This window comes from Paralichthys olivaceus, chromosome 17, assembly GCF_024713975.1.
Source record: "Paralichthys olivaceus isolate ysfri-2021 chromosome 17, ASM2471397v2, whole genome shotgun sequence".
In the NCBI taxonomy this organism is placed as follows: domain Eukaryota; kingdom Metazoa; phylum Chordata; class Actinopteri; order Pleuronectiformes; family Paralichthyidae; genus Paralichthys; species Paralichthys olivaceus.
In genome coordinates, this window is record NC_091109.1 from 6,609,327 (window position 1) to 6,631,243 (window position 21,917).

At 38.6% G+C, this 21,917-nt stretch overlaps 2 protein-coding genes and 2 long non-coding RNA genes across 5 annotated transcripts; 3 read left to right on the plus strand and 1 right to left on the minus strand.

The window, feature by feature from the left end:
* The first annotated feature begins 714 nt into the window (after positions 1 to 714).
* Positions 715 to 6,598, plus strand: spag6 (sperm associated antigen 6). The gene is made up of 11 exons (XM_069513004.1): positions 715 to 893; positions 971 to 1,066; positions 1,591 to 1,757; positions 2,779 to 2,962; positions 3,052 to 3,257; positions 4,042 to 4,215; positions 4,375 to 4,527; positions 4,655 to 4,846; positions 5,422 to 5,538; positions 5,668 to 5,813; positions 6,293 to 6,598. The coding sequence occupies exons 1-11, from the start codon at positions 869 to 871 to the stop codon at positions 6,357 to 6,359; spliced, it is 1,527 nt and encodes a 508-aa protein (XP_069369105.1). The 5' UTR covers positions 715 to 868; the 3' UTR covers positions 6,360 to 6,598.
* A 2,535-nt stretch (positions 6,599 to 9,133) lies between these two features.
* Positions 9,134 to 10,272, minus strand: LOC138405309 (uncharacterized). The gene is made up of 2 exons (XR_011239025.1): positions 10,048 to 10,272; positions 9,134 to 9,467 (listed from the first exon to the last, which is right to left on the minus strand). It is a non-coding gene; the product is annotated as an uncharacterized lncRNA (long non-coding RNA).
* A 150-nt stretch (positions 10,273 to 10,422) lies between these two features.
* On the plus strand, positions 10,423 to 15,049 carry LOC109629895 (sperm-associated antigen 6-like). 2 transcript variants are annotated; one of them, XM_069513003.1, is made up of 11 exons: positions 10,423 to 10,636; positions 10,715 to 10,810; positions 10,887 to 11,053; positions 11,445 to 11,628; positions 11,715 to 11,950; positions 12,461 to 12,634; positions 12,762 to 12,914; positions 13,042 to 13,233; positions 13,540 to 13,656; positions 13,786 to 13,931; positions 14,629 to 15,049. In XM_069513003.1, the coding sequence occupies exons 1-11, from the start codon at positions 10,612 to 10,614 to the stop codon at positions 14,705 to 14,707; spliced, it is 1,569 nt and encodes a 522-aa protein (XP_069369104.1). In that variant the 5' UTR covers positions 10,423 to 10,611; the 3' UTR covers positions 14,708 to 15,049. The 2 variants fall into 2 exon arrangements, with proteins under 2 accessions (XP_069369104.1, XP_019943444.1); XM_020087885.2 differs by having other exon boundaries at positions 10,425 to 10,636; positions 11,715 to 11,920.
* A 793-nt stretch (positions 15,050 to 15,842) lies between these two features.
* On the plus strand, positions 15,843 to 20,936 carry LOC138405311 (uncharacterized). Its single transcript, XR_011239027.1, has 2 exons — positions 15,843 to 15,949; positions 17,239 to 20,936. It is a non-coding gene; the product is annotated as an uncharacterized lncRNA (long non-coding RNA).
* Positions 20,937 to 21,917: the final 981 nt, after the last annotated feature.

Sequence of the window (21,917 nt, forward strand, 5' to 3'; positions counted from 1 at the left end):
CAGAAGAATCAAAGACGATGATGTATTTCCATGAAATCTATTTTGCATGAGATCATTTGTGAAAATACCTTCAAATACCACAAGCAATATTGAAAAAATAAAGATAACACAAAACATGTAGAATGTCTTAGGATAATAGCATAAATGTCTATTACGTCTGTGTGCTTTACTGAATGTATATGTATTATTTTTTTCCACAAAGATATTTAGTTGCACACTTATAAAATCCAAAAAATGCTGTATGTAATTATTTTCATATTTACTTTATCTATATTTGTTTGCTGTGGCAGACAGGAGATTGACTGTTCCTCATTTCAGTGAGATTTTAAAATTAAAAAAAAAAAGATTTATAAAAAAAATTTCATTTGCATGTAAACTTGGTTCACAAAACATCCTTAAAAAACACCTACAAAACAAATAATAAGAAGTGATCCAGACAGGTCGAGTCCTGCAGGTAAATTGCGCAGAAGAAAAATAAAATGTACTTTATGATGAGAGGTTCATACATCAACACTTCTGCTGCTTTTTGTGTTGAATGTGAACACGTGACACATCAATAATGATAATTTGGCGCTCTTCTTTTTGCAGGAACAAAGGAGCGGGAGGAGCGGGACGACATATGTCGACACGCACCCGAGCCGATCAGAAACAGCGAGCGGAGTGACACCTCTCCACAAGAGACGATCTTTGTCAGGAGCTCAAGAACATCCTGCTTCCTGTCGGTTGTCACGGCAACACTCAACAACAAGGAGAGAGCCGCCGGGAAAACGGTTCAGAGAAAAACTGAACCCCGTGATAAAAAAGCGTTTTCTGTTTAGTTTCAGTGAATTAAGTTGATAAAAGTAATTTTTCTTGCATCTGGGAAACAATGAGTCAGCGACAGATCATTCAAGGTGAGTGTCAGGAGCAGTTTTCTGTCATAGAAGGAGACATGCATCAGGTGACACACTGTCCTGTTTGTGCTTTGCAGTTTTCGAGCAGTATCAGAGGTCGAGGATGCAGTTCGTGCAGACTGTTGCAGATCTGGCAACCAGACCCCAAAACATAGAGACCCTGCAGACTGCTGGTAAGAAACAAAGATAATGGGGGCGCTATAGTGAGATGAGTTTTCTCGGTTATAATCTCACCCAGATGTGGAAGGACTATTTAAATGCATCCTTTTATAAGAGGCTTGATTCTAGATCTTTATATTTGATGGTAAATGTGCTTCATTTAGTCAACTAAGTACTAAATTTAATCTTCCTAATTTAATTTGGAAGAACTTTAAGTCCCCCATCTTCACTGCACCCTCCCTTGAAAATCTCTTGCTCCCTCCGGACCTACACCTTATGTCAAAATGTGTAGAATGTCTGGCTGGCCAGGTTTCTTCTGACCTCATTAGGGAGGCCTGGGAGAGGGACTTGAACTCAGATATATCAGCGGAGCTCTGGGAAGTGGCAATGACTTTGATTCATTGTTGTTCTATAAATTCATACTACAGAGGAATCCAGTACAAAGTGATGCATAGACTGCACAACTCAAAAACAAAACTGAACCACTTTTTCAGTGTCTTTGCTTCAGCTGCTAACTCCAGTGATTCCTCTCCTGCAGGGGTGATGTCCTTGCTGCGTCCCCTGATACTGGACGTGGTCCCCAGCATCCAGCAGACTGCAGCCCTGGCTCTGGGCCGCTTGGCCGACCACAGCGATGACCTGGCGGAGGCCGTGGTGAGGGAAGACATCCTGCCCCAGCTGGTTCACTCCCTGGTCTCACAGAATGTCAGTATTTCTAATCATCCTTCCACATTACACTGCTTTATTTGTTGCTCCTGTAGCATAGAGGCAGGTTGTCTTCACCCTGGAGAGGCTGCTGTTAGAGGGGGAGACAGAGGAGGAGGAGGTCAGCCCCTGCGATAGCTGCAGGGTGGGCCTGAGTGTGAGTGTCATTTTTGTGGGTTCACTTGGCAGAAAGCTTGGGGGCTACTTCAAAACCCAAGAGCCCCCTTTTAGCATGAGAGCAACCATGCAGGCCTTTGTTTCCTCTCTGTCTGTCCCAGTCCACTCAGAGGCTCAGTGTAGAGGGACACATAGTTTAAGTCTTTGCAGTGTCGCATAAAAATGTTAAAATCTGACAAGCAGTCATTGTTTGCTTCAGAATTTTATTTTACAATGCAACTGATGTGAAGACATGAACATATTTTGTCTTTAAGGTTTCTCGGGACACTTTAGAAGCTATCTACACTTATAAGTATGTAAGAGTGTAAACAACTTTCCAATTTAGTGTATTAACGAAATAAAGTATTTTTTTTATATTTAAAAGCAATTACCACTTTATTATATGGTGTCTGTCAGACCCCTGGACAATAAGTGTCTGTCAGACCCCTGGACAATAAGTGTCTGTCAGACCCTGGACAATAAGATATGAAACTAAATGTTGAAAATAAAAGTGTCAAAAAGTTTAAAATGATAAATAAAAAGAAGGAATTTAATTTCAGGTTTTACAAAAGAGGGTTTTCATGATGTATTTTATAATAAAAGTCTCAAATCCTCAGTTTTTCGTCAAATCAAATGCAGTGTGTATGTGTTTGTTCCAGATATCCCTCATGTAGTGGGGACCTAAAGCTGTTAACACGGTCACATGATTTAAGGTTCTGTTTAAAATAAAGGTTCCAGTTAAATTAGGGTTAGGGATCAGGCAGGTAACTATGGTTAGGGTTATAGGAAGTCTGCAGGAAATCAATGTAAAGTCATGGAGACACGGCTGTCTGTTGTGTTGTGTGTGTTTGTGTTGTGTGTGCAGAGGTTCTATAAGAAGGCTGCAGCGTTTGTGCTTCGTGCTGTAGCCAAACACTCCCCCGACCTGGCCCAGGCTGTGGTGGCCTGTGGGGGTGTGGATGCTCTGGTCCTCTGCCTGGAGGATTTTGACCCCGGGGTGAAGGAGGCCGCAGCCTGGGCTCTGGGCAACGTCGCCCGACACAATGAGCGTAAGAAGGACAGACTTCCATTCCCACTCTCTCTCTCTTTCCATCCACCCGGTGTCTATATTTTCACGCTCTCCTCCTCTCTCCATCAGTGTTGGCTCAGTCTGTGGTGGAGGCGGGTGCGGTCCCTCTGCTGCTGCTCTGTCTCCGGGAACCAGAGATGGCTCTGAAACGCATCGCGGCCTCCACCCTCAGCGACATCTGCAAACACACGCCGGAGCTGGCGCAGGCGGTGGTGGACACCGGTGCCGTGGCGCACTTGGCGCAGATGATCCTCAACCCGGACGCAAAACTCAAGGTTCAGAACAGTTTTGGATTAAACTCAGCTCATGTTCATTTACAATAGTCTCATAGAAATTAAACATCATCAGCATTTTTTATTTTCCTTTAAAACGCCTTCTTGTTATGGCAGTGGTAACCATAGTTATTAATGACTAAGGCATATAATGTCAGTGCCTTCTGTTATTTTGGTTATTGAAGCTTCAGTATTTTTTTAAATAATAAACAGTGAAATGGCTGTGTTTAATGCTTTAAATTTGCATGTAATTTCCATACAGTTATTATATCACAATGTTCATAATTATATTTTAGTATATTATTGAAAATATTTCATTTTTATGCATATTTTCCTTTATGATTTGTATTGGGCTTATTCTCACATTTATATTGCATTATTATTATTTTAAATCTATTTTTCGTATTCAATAATTTCTTTAACTATTTCAATAAAGATGGACCAAAGTCACAAGTTAGACAATCAAACACATGTGTTTTTATCAGACGGGCAAAACTATAAAATGTGGTGAAATATGAGCATAAATGTTGCAACTATACTCTTGAAAGAAACATTTTGAAATTCAAAGAACATTTCAATCTTAATGTTAAATGTCATCACAGATGTTCTGTAGATTTGATAACAAACATAAAACACATTAACTAGAAAACATGAATGATGCGAGTGCTGCTCATTGAAGATGAAAAACAGTTTCCACATAGATGCTGCACAACATGAAGCAGTAACTTAGTTTATTTAATGTGAATGAACTGTGGGAATAATCAGACGTGTTTGTGTGTCCATGCAGAGGCAGGTGTTCTCAGCCCTCAGTCAGATCAGCAAGCACTCTGTCGCCCTAGCAGAGATGGTGATCGAGGCAGAGATTTTCCCTGCAGCCCTGGCCTGCCTCCGAGATCCAGATGAGTATGTGAGGAAGAACGTCACCACTCTGATGAGGGAGGTGGTGAAGCACTCACCAGAGGTACTGCACACACACACACACACACACACACACACACACACACACACACACACACACACACACTCACACACTCACACACTCACACTCACTTACTCGCTTGTAGGGACAACCATCAATGGCAGTAAACAAAGGAACATGCATGTGCTTGTGTGTTTCCAGCTGTCCCAGGTGATTGTGAACTGTGGTGGCATGTCATCAGTCATCGATTCTCTGGGTGAATGCCAAGGAAGCCTGCGGCTGCCGGGGATCATGATGCTGGGATACATCGCTGCTCAAAATGAGAACCTCGCCATGGGCATCATTCTCTCCAAGGTGTGTGCACGTTCCCCTAATCTCTCTTCAGGTGACAGCTGAAGCCATCACTAAATCCATACGCATTCCCTCAGGTCTTGTAGTATCTAGGTAATGTATAAACTGAACTTGTCCTCCTGTCCTGTAGGGGGTGCACCAGCTGGCCCTGTGTCTGTCTGAGGAGCCTGAGCAACACATCAAGGCAGCCACGGCCTGGTCCATCGGCCAGATTGGGCACCACACGCCAGAGCATGCAAAGGCCGTGGCCACGGCGAACCTGCTGCCCAGCCTGCTGCAGCTCTACATGGAGGCCAGCAGCTCAGAGGACCTACAGGTCAAAGTAAGAACTGCAAGTTTTGATTTCTAGTTTTTACTTTTGATTAATCAATCAATAAAAAGGTTTAATCATTACTAGTAACTGGTATCAGCTATAGACTGTATAAAGATGGACAACATGACAGCTCCCTAAAAGTGAAGCCAAAGCATCTCAATCGCCGCCTGGCGGCTGGCTGCAGTGTAGGCAAAAAACCTCTTAAAGGATGAGACATGGACCAAATGATACATGTCAAAGAAATTAAAATGATGTCATTTTAGATAGTTCTTACCACTCTGATATTTGTTCAAGAGCTAATTTTCCAGTAAGGTTCATCTTAATTAATTATTTGATGCCCAAAAACGGTGTAAAAAATCATGATTGAACAAGCAGGTGACCTCCATGACGTGTGCAGAATGGCAGCAGTCTTTTCTGGGATTTTTTACCTTCGTTTCTGGGTAGTGGGAGCAAGTGGAGCCGCGTCGTCCGTCTTTATTCAGTCTTTGGAGAAGATGAGTCAAACTCTTAAAGTCTCCTGTTAAAGAGGCAAAGAGGAGATCTTTATCATTTGTGTTTCATCATTTTCTCCTGTGTCTTTACAGAGTAAGAAGGCTCTGAAGAGCATCCTGCAGAAGTGCACCTACCTGCCTGCTCTGGAGCCCCTCCTCTACGATGCTCCCAGCAACATCCTCAAACATGTTGTGTGCCAGTTCAGCAAAGTGAGTATCACAACCTGAATTTAAAAAATCTGTCATTTTGATTTCAAGAAATGTCCAAATATTTGGTGATTCAGATCATGAGGCCTTGTTCATTTGTGTTTATACACCCCGACCTCCCTCTTATCCAAGGTGCTGCCTCATGACAGTAAGGCCCGACGTTTGTTTGTGACCAGCGGAGGTCTGAAGAAGGTGCAGGAGATCGACGCTGAGCAGGGCTCTCCACTGCAGGAGTACATCAACGCCATCAACAGCTGTTTCCCAGAGGAGATAGTCAGGTACGCACAAGAATGCTAAGACACACACTTCAACAACATCTAACCTCTGTGAGTGTGTGTAACAGTGAGAGATGTAAACAGTAATCTAGGACTGACTCATCAGATCACACACAGTCTGAGCTGTGGTCTGAGTCTGCTGAGTCAACATGATCTTATCTCCAACTATCTACTACAGCTCATCATTTACCTCACATTTTATTTTGTTAGAGAAACAAAAAGCTTTATTAACAAAATGATCATAAATAAATCTAGAATGGCACTCAGTAGAACACATACTGTACATCCACCCAGGCCCAACGGTCACCTTATTTTCTGGAGAATTTGTAAAAAATGCAAAATTTAATTCAAATTTGTCTTGGCCCTTCTCCAAGTGTCATGGAAATCAGCTCAGTGTTTTTTTCTCCTCGATGAAGACAATGAACAAGAAAAATTCAAAAGGGTAAAGTTAAAAATGTGTGTGTGTGTGTGTTTCATTTCAGGTACTACTCCCCTGGCTACTCAGAGGTCTTGTTGGAGAGGTTAGAGAACTACCAGCCGGCCTTGTGATCACAACACATCTTGAATTCAAAAGATGTAGCCTTTTCATACTTTAAAGGGATAGTTCACCCAAAAATGAAAATTCGCTCATTACCTACCTATGCCGATGGAGGGTGGGTGAAATGTTTGAGTTATTTGCCTTATATGCTGTAATAAGGCGAAAACTGCAACATTGGTACAAATGTAAAAAGTTTCTATATCTTTTATCGATGAAATATAAATTGAATTAAAGCACAGCAGCAACCTGATTAAGTATCTCTTAAGTATAGCTTTTCACAACCGATGTGACATTTCATGAGAGTGTGTCTGGAACTAATCTCTACAGAGGTCAGGGGTCATGTTTAGTGACAGAGCTGCAGCCCTGGAGGTGGTAAGGAATTAGTGTGTTGCTTAAAGACACTTCAACAGGCTGGATGCCTAATGACAATGGATTTGAACCTGCGGCTCCTTTGCCAACTTTGCCCTCATAGTCCATATACAGCTCATGCATCATATGTTCATCACAGGCCCACAGATGTTTTCCAGCCCTTATATAAAACGTATAAATAACGAACGAATCTCCCCTGTAATAGTGAAAGTCTCTGCTGTTGGTTCACACTGCCTCCTGGCGGCTGTGGTCTATCACTGCAGTTCAGCTATGCATATGCATGCATGTATGTATGTATGTGTGCGCGCAGCAGCTGTAGCGCACGGCTCGATCCGCTCTTTGTTTGTTGTCTCTGCTGCTCGTGCACATTGCCCCGTCGCCCCTCACCCTGCTCTCACCGCAGAGGAGACGTGAGCGCGCAGCTGTCTGCAAATAATGCCCTAAAAACTGTGCGTGCGCGCGGGTGCGTGGTCGTGTTTCAGCCTATTTGACAAATTTCCAGAGAAATGAGGGAGTTTTTCCTCTTGATCTATATATAAACCACAGGTCAGGACTATATAAGCAGAAATATATAGCTATATATATTTAATCTTTTACTGTGTCATACAACCAAACTGCAGAGGGTACATTTAATATTTAAAATATAAACAAATCATCATAGTTAGATAGCTTATTAATCTATAAAATACATATATCTTCTGTAAAACCTAATGCAGCCACGATCTTCTGTCAAAACACATTGAATGTTCCTTATTTTAAGCAGGTTTAACGAAGGCTCATTTATCACTGCAACAAATAAACTATAGTATCTATATCTATATATCTATAACCCTATATCTATAAATCTTTTCATCAAATCATAAGCACAAAAAAACAAAAAAAACATCACCACAAAATCCATCGCTATTCAAATCTAATGACTTGTAATAAAAGAGCATCATAGCCTACAAGGGGTTTAATACTCTCATCTTTCAGCAACAGGTGAATTGCATTATATTGTATGAGACTGATAAAACGAAGTGAAGAATCATTAATAGGTGCGGTAAAAAAATCCGTTTGTCTCGGCAAAAATGAAAACAAAAATATAGAAAGTATTTTTTTCCTCTGTCAGTATTTGTGTAAAAAATATAAAATAAAAAATAAAAACATCTGAGGAATAATTTTTAAAGGAATAAATATGAGACAGCATAGTGTAAAGAGGGAGTAAACACCAGAGGTTGGTTTAGAGTTAAGTTTGAGTGAAGGCTTACGGATGGAGTGTATTATTATCATTATTAAATGTGAAGACCAATAAAACATACATCATTTTGGCCTTTCAGCTACTGAAAGGGAACTCTCACCACCGTCAGACAACAAACAAACACACGCACACATTAATGTCCTTTCGATGGCTGTTGTGATGTCAAAGCACTTTCTAAAGGAGGAGACTTCCTGGTCTGTTGTGTTTTGGCTCCATGCAAATTCAATTAATTTCTGTGCATTTAAAAAAAAAAAAGGATTTTTAGTTTGCATCAGTTTAAGTCTGGCTTTGTCTTTGCCATATGAAACCCAGTGTTGTTATTTAGAAAAAAAAAGACAATTAAAAAACAACACTCTCCCAGCATGCACTGCTTTGATTTCTGCATTTGCTGATGTTTGACTGCAGGAAGCCTCCAGGGCCAGACAGAGCAAAGCAGACTGACAGTTGATCGCGTTCCCTCTTTTCCTTTATGACACGACCTACGGACATTAAAACACGAAAACAGCCCGTTTATAGTGACGGAGCAGAGAAACATCGACGACTGACTCAGGATGAGATCTCATCCTGACGACAAGCAGGGATCCGGGTTTCGCACAGAGACGGAGGTAAAGAGTCAAGAGAATGTAAATGTTTGTAGTTGTTGTAAATCGGAAACAAAGAGATTTTTTGGACAAACACTCAAAAATGAAATGCAAAAATAAACAAATGAGAGATAAAATAAAATAAAGACTTAAATTTGATTGCTCGTCGCCAACAATATGTGGCTGCTTAAGCACACAAAACGTGTGTGTGTGTGCAAGGTTAAATTATTATAAAATACATTTATATGTTAAATATTATAGCGTCTGTTAAGATGTATGATACAATAAAATATAAAATAAAATATATTATTAGTTAACTGTTTTTAACATTTAACTTTTGTTGAAAATTATCAAAAAGGCCTTTACAATGATAACATAAGATTTCACACACACAAGGCTGCGTTGAGGCGATAACGTGAGGCCACAGCCGCCAGGGGGCAGTGTGAGCCCTGCAAACAACAGCAGACAGACACGTCTTTCATTATGACAAGTGAGGGATTTTTTTCTTCTTCACTCAATTATATCTATCTATATATAGATGTATATAATTGTTTTATATGAAATTGCTGGAACAACAGTGGACCTGTCACGAACATGATGTATGAACTATGCTTTACTTAAATCTCGCATCAAATCTTGATGAACCAATTATTCAGTCTGGTTTCTGACATTTGGGTGAGTTCATGCACACCAGTAGCCGGCTGGAGGTCATTTTGTTGGGATCTGGCAGTGCTCCATTCTGTTCCTCCACACAGAAAGGAGCAGATACCGGTCCTGCTGCAGGGTTGATGCCCTTCTATGGCCCTGTCCAGCTCTCCTTGTGTAACAGCAGATCTCCTCCTCCATAATCTTGAGTCTGTGCTGGGAGACACAGCAAACCTTCTTGTAAGGGCACATATGGACGTGCCATCCTGAAGGATCTGGACTATCTGTGCAACCAAAAGTAAGTGTTCCCTTGATTTTTTTGAGCAGTGTATATGGACTTCATGAACTATATCTGTGGGGGAGCTGGCCTTTAACAAGACGACACAACTTCATATCCATGTGCTTAAGTCTCTTTGAGCAAAACACATACATTCCCTACTGCCTCTGAGGCTGCTCTATCACCAAACCTGACCTTTGACCTCTCTGTCTGAAATCACTCACTAATCACTATAGTGCACTACATAAGGAGCTTACCAATTTGTAGTGGTGTCTAAATGTTTAGTGAAGTTTTTTATACCCTATATAGTGCACTCATTGTTTCCCACAATCGTCAAAAGTAGTGTAAAACCGATGGTCACTAATTGAGCAATATAGGGTATGCAATCATGCATCGTGCTCGTGGGGGAGAGACAAGAGGAGTGAGAGAGCAGGAAGAATTTGAGAGAAAACATCATTAATCATAATGGAAAACAATATTTGACTAATGATACTGCCCTGAGGAGTACCATTTTCCACCATATACATTCCTGATAAAGCTGTCCCAATTCTTACTTGGATAAATCAAATAAAGTCTCTGAGTCCTACCTGCTGTTCCTGCTATGCCTGATGGGCAAACATATTACTTTTCACCATACATATTATTATTCTTCCTCCATATGAAAATTTGGGATGCCACTCCTCCTGCACTATTGCTCACGCATGCACAAATAATACAACAAAACATTTGGGTTGGTTGGGAATGGTGTGCCCTGATTTTTCTCAAAGATTTGCCAAACTGTGAAACTCAAAAACTGCAAAAAAATCTGTGAAAAATGTAAAACCCTTTGATGTCAGCCAGGGTGGATGAAGTCATAGCCCATACTTCCTTTGATATCAACTGGAGTGTAAAAAATTACTTGAATGTAAAGCAAGTCTTTGTTGACAATAATGGTTATTGCTTTGACATCTTTTAATTTGAGTCCTATTTATGCAGTGCAACAATTGATAATTTGCCACCCGCCAATAAACCGAACTAAGAAGAAGTGCTCAAGTCAGTCATAAAAGCAGCTGTAGAAGCATAGAAATCACTGCTCTGAACCCTGTGATTTAAAAGGGTTTTCTGGTTTGTCAAAGCAATTTAATTCGTTAAAAAGTTTCATCTGAGTAACAATGAGTCAGCGAGAGATCATTCGAGGTGAGTCATCAGGAATGGTTTTAAGCCATCAGAGGAGACTTGCATCAGGTGACACACTAACATGTTTGTGCTTTGCAGAATTCGAGCAGGAACAGAGGTCAAGATTTCAGTTTGTGCAGATGATTGCAGATAGGGCATCCAGACCCCAAAACATAGAGACCCTGCAGCGTGTTGGTAAGAGACAAAGATAATAATGGTAAAGAAAAATACTTTGCTTCAGCTGCCAACTCCAGTGTTTCCTCTCCTGCAGGGGTGATGTCCTCACTGCATCTCCTCATACAGGAAGTGAGCCCTGGCATCCAGCAGACTGCAGCCTTGGCTCTTGGCCGCCTGGCCGACCACAGCATTGACCTGGCGAAGGTCATCGTGACAGAAGACATCCTGCCTCAACTGGTCCATTCTTTTCCCTCGAAGAACGTAAGTAATCTTTATTCATCGCCATTGTCAGGGATACTTGAATTACAGCTTACCACAACACTTATAGCACATAAAATGTATAAAAACATTAAATGTAAAAACCCTTTTTACATTGGAAAGCAATTACTCTTTATTAAGTGGTGCCTATGAGACCCTGAACTATAAGAGCATAAAGATAATGTCAACAAAACAGGATTAAAAAGTCTAAAATGACTATGTATATGACCAATTGATGTGATTATCTATGTGTGTGGTACAGCTTTTACTCATGTGATAAATTTAAGGTAATTTTAAGATGAAGACATGTTTTAAGGGCTAGGATGAGGCAAGAGATATACAGTATGGTTAAGGTTAGAGCAAGTCACCAGGAAATCAATGTGTGTGTGCGCAGAGGTTCTATAAGAAGGCAGCAGCGTTTGTGTTTCGTGCTGTAGCCAAACACTCCCCTGACCTGGCCCAGGCTGTGGTGGCCTGTGGGGGTGTGGATGCCATGTTCCTCTGCCTGGAAGATTTTGACCCCGGGGTGAAGGAGGCCGCAGCCTGGGCTCTGGGTAGTGTCGCCCAACACAATGAGCGTAAGGACAGACTTCCATTCTCTCTCCATCTCTCTCTCCATCCACCCGGTGTCTGTATTTTCACGTTCTCCTCCTCTCTCCATCAGTGTTGGCTCAGTCTGTGGTGGATGTGGGTGCGGTCCCTCTGCTACTGCTCTGTCTCCGGGAACCAGAGATGGCTCTTAAACGCATGGCGGCCTCCACCCTCAGCGACATCTGCAAACACACGCCGGAGCTGGCGCAGGCGGTGGTGGACACCGGTGCCGTGGCGCAATTGGCTCTGATGATCCGCTACCGGGACGCAAAACTGAAGGTGCTTGTTATGAGAAGAACTTACTTAGAGGTACAATCTGTAGCAGTTTGTGATATCTAGTGTTGAAATTGCATGTTGCAGCTGAACACTCCTCACCTCACCCTCTCTTTCAAACATGAAAGAGAACCTGTGGTAACCTTCAGTTGTCAACCTACAAGTTGTCACTCAAAAGGGGTTTAGTTTGTCCAGTCTGGCCAACTGTTAAAAAAACATGGCGGCTTCCATAGAGAGTAATCCATCGATGTAAATATGAAGTATTTAAATATAAAGGGCCTTTTCTGGGGTAAAGAAAACTACAAAGTCTTACAATTTAGATGAAACAAACTAGTGAAAACATGAGGATCATTCTAAATATCTGCCAATAGATCCCTTTCACCTAAATCTTACACACTGGAAAATGTGGTGAAATTTGAGATTTGCTGCTCATTGAAGATGAAAAACAGTTTCCACATAGATGCTGCACAACATGAAGCAGTAACTTCGTTTATTTAATGTGAATGAACTGTGGGAATAATCAGACGTGTTTGTGTGTCCATGCAGAGGCAGGTGTTCTCAGCTCTCAGTCAGATCAGCAAGCACTCTGTCGCCCTGGCAGAGATGGTGATCGAGGCAGAGATCTTCCCTGCAGCCCTGGCCTGCCTCCGAGATCCAGATGAGTATGTGAGGAAGAACGTCACCACTCTGATGAGGGAGGTGGTGAAGCACTCACCAGAGGTACTACACACACACACACACACACACACACACACACACACACACACACACACTGACTCACTCGCTTGTAGGGACAACCATCAATGGCAGTAAACAAAGGAACATGCATGTGCTTGTGTGTTTCCAGCTGTCCCAGGTGATTGTGAACTGTGGTGGCATGTCATCAGTCATCGATTCTCTGGGTGAATGCCAAGGAAGCCTGCGGCTGCCGGGGATCATGATGCTGGGATACATCGCTGCTCAAAATGAGAACCTCGCCATGGGCATCATTCTCTCCAAGGTGTGTGCACGTTCCCCTAATCTCTCTTCAGGTGACAGCTGAAGCCATCACTAAATCCATACGCATTCCCTCAGGTCTTGTAGCATCTAGGTAATGTATAAACTGAACTTGTCCTCCTGTCCTGTAGGGGGTGCAACAGCTGGCCCTGTGTCTGTCTGAGGAGCGTGAGCAACACATCAAGGCAGCCATGGCCTGGTCCATCGGCCAGATTGGGCACCACACGCCAGAGCATGCGAACGCCGTGGCCAAGGAGAAACTGCTGCCCAGCCTGCTGCAGCTCTACATGGAGGCCAGCAGCTCAGAGGACCTACAGGTCAAAGTAAGAACTGCAGGTTTTGATTTCTAGTTTTTACTTTTGATTAATCAATCAATAAAAAGGTTTAATCATTACTAGTAACTGGTATCAGCTATAGACTGTGTATAAAGATGGACAACATGACAGCTCCCTAAAAGTGATCTCAATCGCCACCTGGTGGCTGGCTGCATTATAGGTCATAAACCCCTTTTCTGGATGAGACATGGGCCAAATCATACATGTCAAACTCTTATTAAAGTCTCCTGTTAAAGAGGCAAAGAGGAGATCTTTATCATTTGTGTTTCATCATTTTCTCCTGTGTCTTTACAGAGTAAGAAGGCTCTGAAGAGCATCCTGCAGAAGTGCACCTACCTGCCTGCTCTGGAGCCCCTCCTCTACGATGCTCCCAGCAACATCCTCAAACATGTTGCGTGCCAGTTCAGCAAAGTGAGTATCACAACCTGAATTTAAAAAATCTGTCATTTTGATTTCAAGAAATGTCCAAATATTTGGTGATTCAGATCATGAGGCCTTGTTCATTTGTGTTTATACACCCCGACCTCCCTCTTATCCAAGGTGCTGCCTCATGACAGTAAGGCCCGACGTTTGTTTGTGACCAGCGGAGGTCTGAAGAAGGTGCAGGAGATCGACGCTGAGCAGGGCTCTCCACTGCAGGAGTACATCAACGCCATCAACAGCTGTTTCCCAGAAGAGATAGTCAGGTATGCACAAGAATGCTAAGACACACACTTCAACAACATCTAACCTCTGTGAGTGTGTGTAACAGTGAGAGATGTAAACAGTAATCTAGGACTGACTCATCAGAGCACACACAGTCTTGTCAGAGTTGTGGTCTGACTCTGTTGAGTCAACATGATCTTATCTTCCACTCCTATTTTCCTTTGTGGCATTTTTCAGGGAAACAGCTTCAGTAACAAAATTATAGTAAATAAATCTATACTGTCACTCAGTAGAGCACAATGGTACTCCTAAATTCAATCAAGCTGCACCAAATGGCACACACTCATAGACTCAATATATGTCAGATATTTTAAAATCAAGATCCACATAATTTTTCCTGGGAAATGTGTCAAATATCAAGAAATGCTCAATTTGAATTATTAGTCAGTGTCCAATCCTTCCGCCAAGTTTTGTGGTAATCTTTACAGTACTTTTGCAACATAACCTCCTTGGCTAACAAACAAAACAAAAATTAATTCAGTTTTAAAATAAATTAAAAAAAAACATTTAAATTTAATAGAAGAGTTAAAATAACATAAGCAGATAAAAATAATAAAGTCAAGCTAAAATTCTAAAATGTGGTTTGAAGAACCAAATCTAACACTAACACAATGATAGTGATGAAGAAAAATTACTCTCAAAACAGAGTGTATTAATATTGTGTGTGTTTTGTTTCAGGTACTGCACCCCTGGCTACTCAGATGTCTTGTTGGAGAAGGTAGAGAACTACCAGCTTGCCACACATCAAAGGATGTAGCCTTCACAGTTCATTTGATGTCTCCACGTTGGCGACAGCCAGTGGCCGGAGGTATTATGTTTTTGGGTTGTCTGTCTGCCCCATTCGAGTATACGATATCCTCCTTCTCTCTTAAAGACACACAAAGATGCACACCGACTCAGCTGACGTCTCTGACCTTTACAGTTTAAATGTCAATTCATTTGAAATCACAGGGCTAATTAAAAAGATGACAAATTTGTTACAGTCCTAATACGTATGAAAATACCCAAAATTAACACTTCTAACCTTATTATTTAAAAATAATTTGAATTGGAATGATTGACTGACTTTCTCAGACGTAATAAAACAGCAGAAAAAATATAGCATGCCTCCATTTGTTCAGCTCGCAGAATAGCTCATTTTCCAAAATATGATAAAAAAGTCTTAGGTTAGTATGTCGTCCAAAATATGATAAAAAAAAAGTCATAGGTTAGTATGTCGTCCAAAATATGATTTAAAAAAAGTCATAGGTTACTATGTCGTCCAAAATATGATAAAAAAGTCATAGGTTAGTATGTCGTCCAAAATATGATAAAAAAGTCATGTATGTCGTCTGCAATATGATAAAAATGTCATAGGTTACTATGTCGTCCAAAATATGATAAAAAAGTCATATCAATATCAATATGATACAAAAGTCATAGGTTAGAATGTCGTCCAAAATATGATTAAAAAAGTCATAGGCTAGTATGTCGTCCAAAATATGATACAAAAGTCATAGGTGACTATGTCGTCCAAAATATGATTAAAAAAAGTGATAGGTTAGTATGTCGTCCAAAATATGATAAAAAAGTCATAGGTTACTATGTCGTCCAAAATATGATAAAAAAGTCATAGGTTAGTTTGTTGTCCAAAATCGCTTGAAAAAGTCATAGGTTAGTATGTCGTCCAAAATCGCATCAAAAAGTCATAGGTTAGTATGTCGTCCGAAATATGATACAAAAGTCATAGGTTACTATGTCGTCCAAAATATGATAAAAAAGTCATAGGTTAGTATTTTGTCCAAAATATGACAAAAAAGTCATAGGTTACTATGTCGTCCAAAATCGCTTAAAAAAGTCATAGGTTAGTATGTTGTCCAAAATATGACAAAAAAGTCATAGGTTACTATGTCGTCCAAAATATGATAAAAAAGTCTTAGGTTAGTATGTCGTCCAAAATATGATTAAAAAAAGTCATAGGTTACTATGTCGTCTGCAATATGATAAAAAAAAGTCATAGGTTACTATGTCGTCCAAAATATGATAAAAAAGTCATGTATGTCGTCTGCAATATGATAAAAAAGTCATAGGTTACTATGTTGTCCAAAATCGCTTAAAAAAGTCAGGTTAGTATGTCATCCAAAATCGCTTAAAAAAGTCATAGGTTACTATGTCGTCCAAAATATGATAAAAAAGTCATGTATGTCGTCTGCAATATGATAAAAAAGTCATAGGTTAGTATGTTGTCCAAAATATGACAAAAAAGTCATAGGTTAGTATGTCGTCCAAAATCGCTGAAAAAAGTCATAGGTTACTATGTCGTCCAAAATATGATAAAAAAGTCATGTATGTCGTCTGCAATATGATGAAAAAGTCATAGGTTAGTATGTTGTCCAAAATATGACAAAAAAGTCATAGGTTAGTATGTCGTCCAAAATCGCTTAAAAAAGTCATAGGTTAGTATGTCGTCCAAAATATGACAAAAAAGTCATAGGTTAGTATGTCGTCCAAAATCGCTTAAAAAAGTCATAGGTTAGTATGTCGTCCAAAATCGCTGAAAAAAGTCATAGGTTAGTATGTCGTCCAAAATATGACAAAAAAGTCATAGGTTAGTATGTCGTCCAAAATATGACAAAAAAGTCATAGGTTAGTATGTCGTCCAAAATCGCTGAAAAAAGTCATAGGTTAGTATGTCATCCAAAATCGCTTAAAAAAGTCATAGGTTACTATGTCGTCCAAAATATGATAAAAAAGTCATAGGTTACTATGTTGTCCAAAATATGACAAAAAAGTCATAGGTTAGTATGTCGTCCAAAATCGCTTAAAAAAGTCATAGGTTAGTATGTCGTCCAAAATATGATTAAAAAGTCATGTATGTCGTCTGCAATATGATAAAAAAGTCATAGGTTAGTATGTCGTCCAAAATATGATAAAAAAGTCATGTATGTCGTCTGCAATATGATAAAAAAGTCATAGGTTACTATGTCGTCCAAAATATGATAAAAAAGTCATATCAATATCAATATGATACAAAAGTCATAGGTTAGAATGTCGTCCAAAATATGATTAAAAAAGTCATAGGTTAGTATGTCGTCCAAAATATGATAAAAAAGTCATAGGTTACTATGTCGTCCAAAATATGATAAAAAAGTCATAGGTTAGTATGTCGTCCAAAATCGCATCAAAAAGTCATAGGTTACTATGTCGTCCGAAATATGATACAAAAGTCATAGGTTACTATGTCATCTGAAATTAGATAAAAAAGTCATAGGTTAGTATTTTGTCCAAAATATGACAAAAAAGTCATAGGTTACTATGTCGTCCAAAATATGATAAAAAAGGTCATAGGTTAGTATGTCGTCCAAAATATGATATAAAAGTCATAGGTTAGTATGTCGTCCAAAATATGATTAAAAAAAGTGATAGGTTAGTATGTCGTCCAAAATCACTTAAAAAAGTCATAGGTTAGTATGTCGTCCAATTAGATAAAAAAGTCATAGGTTACTATGTCGTCTGAAATTAGATAAAAAAGTCATAGGTTAGTATGTCGTCCAAAGTATGATACAAAAGTCATAGGTTACTATGTCGTCTGAAATTAGATGAAAAAGTCATAGGTTAGTATGTCGTCCAAAGTATCATAAAAAAAGTCATAGGTTAGTTACTATGTCGTCCAAAATATGATAAAAAAGTCATAGGTTACTATGTCGTCCAAAATCGCTTAAAAAAGTCATAGGTTAGTATGTTGTCCAAAATATGACAAAAAAGTCATAGGTTACTATGTCGTCCAAAATATGATAAAAAAGTCATAGGTTAGTATGTCGTCCAAAATCGCTTTAAAACGTCATAGGTTACTATGTCGTCCAAAATATGATAAAAAAGTCATGTATGTCGTCTGCAATATGATAAAAAAGTCATAGGTTAGTATGTCGTCCAAAATCGCTTAAAAAAGTCATAGGTTACTATGTCGTCCAAAATATGATAAAAAAGTCATGTATGTCGTCTGCAATATGATAAAAAAGTCATAGGTTACTATGTCGTCCAAAATCGCTTAAAAAAGTCATAGGTTAGTATGTCATCCAAAATCGCTTAAAAAAGTCATAGGTTAGTATGTCGTCCAAAATCGCCTAAAAAAGTCATAGGTTACTATGTCGTCCAAAATATGATAAAAAAGTCATGTATGTCGTCTGCAATATGATAAAAAAGTCATAGGTTAGTATGTCGTCCAAAATCGCTTAAAAAAGTCATAGGTTAGTATGTCGTCCAAAATCGCTTAAAAAAGTCATAGGTTAGTATGTCGTCCAAAATATGATTAAAAAGTCATGTATGTCGTCTGCAATATGATAAAAAAGTCATAGGTTAGTATGTCGTCCAAAATCGCTTAAAAAAGTCATAGGTTAGTATGTCGTCCAAAATCGCTGAAAAATGTCATAGGTTACTATGTCGTCCAAAATATGACAAAAAAGTCATAGGTTAGTATGTCGTCCAAAATCGCTGAAAAAAGTCATAGGTTAGTATGTCGTCCAAAATCGCTGAAAAAAGTCATAGGTTACTATGTCGTCCAAAATATGATAAAAAAGTCATGTATGTCGTCTGCAATATGATAAAAAAGTCATAGGTTAGTATGTCGTCCAAAATATGATAAAAAAGTCATAGGTTAGTATGTCGTCCAAAATCGCTGAAAAAAGTCATAGGTTAGTATGTCGTCCAAAATATGACAAAAAAGTCATAGGTTAGTATGTTGTCCAAAATCGCTGAAAAAAGTCATAGGTTAGTATGTCATCCAAAATCGCTTAAAAAAGTCATAGGTTAGTATGTCGTCCAAAATCGCTTAAAAAAGTCATAGGTTACTATGTCGTCCAAAATATGATAAAAAAGTCATAGGTTACTATGTCGTCCAAAATATGATAAAAAAGTCATGTATGTCGTCTGCAATATGATAAAAAAGTCATAGGTTACTATGTCGTCCAAAATCGCTGAAAAAAGTCATAGGTTAGTATGTCGTCCAAAATCGCTTAAAAAAGTCATAGGTTAGTATGTCATCCAAAATCGCTTAAAAAAGTCATAGGTTACTATGTCGTCCAAAATATGATAAAAAAGTCATGTATGTCGTCTGCAATATGATAAAAAAGTCATAGGTTAGTATGTCGTCCAAAATCGCTTAAAAAAGTCATAGGTTAGTATGTCGTCCAAAACATGATAAAAAAGTCATAGGTTACTATGTTGTCCAAAATATGACAAAAAAGTCATAGGTTAGTATGTCGTCCAAAATCGCTTAAAAAAGTCATAGGTTAGTATGTCGTCCAAAATATGATTAAAAAGTCATGTATGTCGCCTGCGATATGATAAAAAAGTCATAGGTTAGTATGTCGTCTGCAATATGATAAAAAAGTCATAGGTTAGTATGTCGTCCAAAATATGACAAAAAAGTCATAGGTTAGTATGTCGTCCAAAATCGCTTAAAAAAGTCATAGGTTAGTATGTCGTCCAAAATATGACAAAAAAGTCATAGGTTAGTATGTCGTCCAAAATCACTTAAAAAAGTCATAGGTTAGTATGTCGTCCAATTAGATAAAAAAGTCATAGGTTAGTATGTCGTCCAAAGTATGATACAAAAGTCATAGGTTACTATGTCGTCTGAAATTAGATGAAAAAGTCATAGGTTAGTATGTCGTCCAAAGTATCATAAAAAAAGTCATAGGTTAGTTACTATGTCGTCCAAAATATGATAAAAAAGTCATAGGTTACTATGTCGTCCAAAATCGCTTAAAAAAGTCATAGGTTAGTATTTTGTCCAAAATATGACAAAAAAGTCATAGGTTACTATGTCCTCCAAAATATGATAAAAAAGTCATAGGTTAGTATGTCGTCCAAAATCGCTTTAAAAAGTCATAGGTTACTATGTCGTCCAAAATATGATAAAAAAGTCATGTATGTCGTCTGCAATATGATAAAAAAGTCATAGGTTACTATGTCGTCCAAAATCGCTTAAAAAGTCATAGGTTAGTATGTCATCCAAAATCGCTTAAAAAAGTCATAGGTTACTATGTCGTCCAAAATATGATAAAAAAGTCAGGTATGTCGTCTGCAATATGATAAAAAAGTCATAGGTTAGTATGTCGTCTGCAATATGATAAAAAACTCATAGGTTAGTATGTCGTCCAAAATCGCTTAAAAAAGTCATAGGTTAGTATGTCGTCCAAAATATGATAAAAAAGTCATGTATGTCGTCTGCAATATGATAAAAAAGTCATAGGTTAGTATGTCGTCCAAAATATGATTAAAAAGTCATAGGTTAGTATGTCGTCCAAAATATGACAAAAAAGTCATAGGTTAGTATGTCGTCCAAAATCGCTTAAAAAAGTCATAGGTTAGTATGTCGTCCAAAATCGCTTAAAAAAGTCATAGGTTAGTATGTCGTCCAAAATATGACAAAAAAAGTCATGTATGTCGTCTGCAATATGATAAAAAAGTCATAGGTTAGTTTGTCGTCTGCAATATGATAAAAAAGTCATAGGTTAGTATGTCGTCCAAAATATGACAAAAAAGTCATAGGTTAGTATGTCGTCCAAAATCGCTTAAAAAAGTCATAGGTTAGTATGTCGTCCAAAATCGCTGAAAAAAGTCATAGGTTAGTATGTCGTCCAAAATATGATAAAAAAGTCATGTATGTCGTCTGCAATATGATAAAAAAGTCATAGGTTAGTATGTCGTCCAAAATCGCTGAAAAAAGTCATAGGTTAGTATGTCGTCCAAAATATGACAAAAAAGTCATAGGTTAGTATGTCGTCCAAAATCGCTGAAAAAAGTCATAGGTTAGTATGTCATCCAAAATCGCTTAAAAAAGTCATAGGTTACTATGTCGTCCAAAATATGATAAAAAAGTCATGTATGTCGTCTGCAATATGATAAAAAAGTCATAGGTTAGTATGTCGTCCAAAATCGCTGAAAAAAGTCATAGGTTAGTATGTCGTCCAAAATCGCTTAAAAAAGTCATAGGTTAGTATGTCGTCCAAAATCGCTGAAAAAAGTCATAGGTTAGTATGTCGTCCAAAATCGCTTAAAAAAGTCATAGGTTAGTATGTCGTCCAAAATCGCTGAAAAAAGTCATAGGTTAGTATGTCATCCAAAACATGATAAAAAAGTCATAGGTTACTATGTTGTCCAAAATATGACAAAAAAGTCATAGGTTAGTATGTCGTCCAAAATCGCTTAAAAAAGTCATAGGTTAGTATGTCGTCCAAAATATGATAAAAAAGTCATGTATGTCGTCTGCAATATGATAAAAAAGTCATAGGTTAGTATGTCGTCCAAAATATGACAAAAAAGTCATAGGTTAGTATGTCGTCCAAAATCGCTGAAAAAAGTCATAGGTTACTATGTCGTCCAAAATATGATAAAAAAGTCATAGGTTAGTATGTCGTCCAAAATCGCTTAAAAAAGTCATAGGTTAGTATGTCGTCCAAAATCGCTGAAAAAAGTCATAGGTTAGTATGTCGTCCAAAATATGATAAAAAAGTCATGTATGTCGTCTGCAATATGATAAAAAAGTCATAGGTTAGTATGTCGTCCAAAATCGCTTAAAAAAGTCATAGGTTAGTATGTCGTCCAAAATCGCTGAAAAATGTCATAGGTTAGTATGTCGTCCAAAATATGACAAAAAAGTCATAGGTTAGTATGTCGTCCAAAATCGCTGAAAAAAGTCATAGGTTACTATGTCGTCCAAAATATGATAAAAAAGTCATAGGTTAGTATGTCGTCCAAAATCGCTGAAAAAAGTCATAGGTTAGTATGTCGTCCAAAATATGATAAAAAAGTCATGTATGTCGTCTGCAATATGATAAAAAAGTCATAGGTTAGTATGTCGTCCAAAATCGCTTAAAAAAGTCATAGGTTAGTATGTCGTCCAAAATATGACAAAAAAGTCATAGGTTAGTATGTCGTCCAAAATATGACAAAAAAGTCATAGGTTAGTATGTCGTCCAATTAGA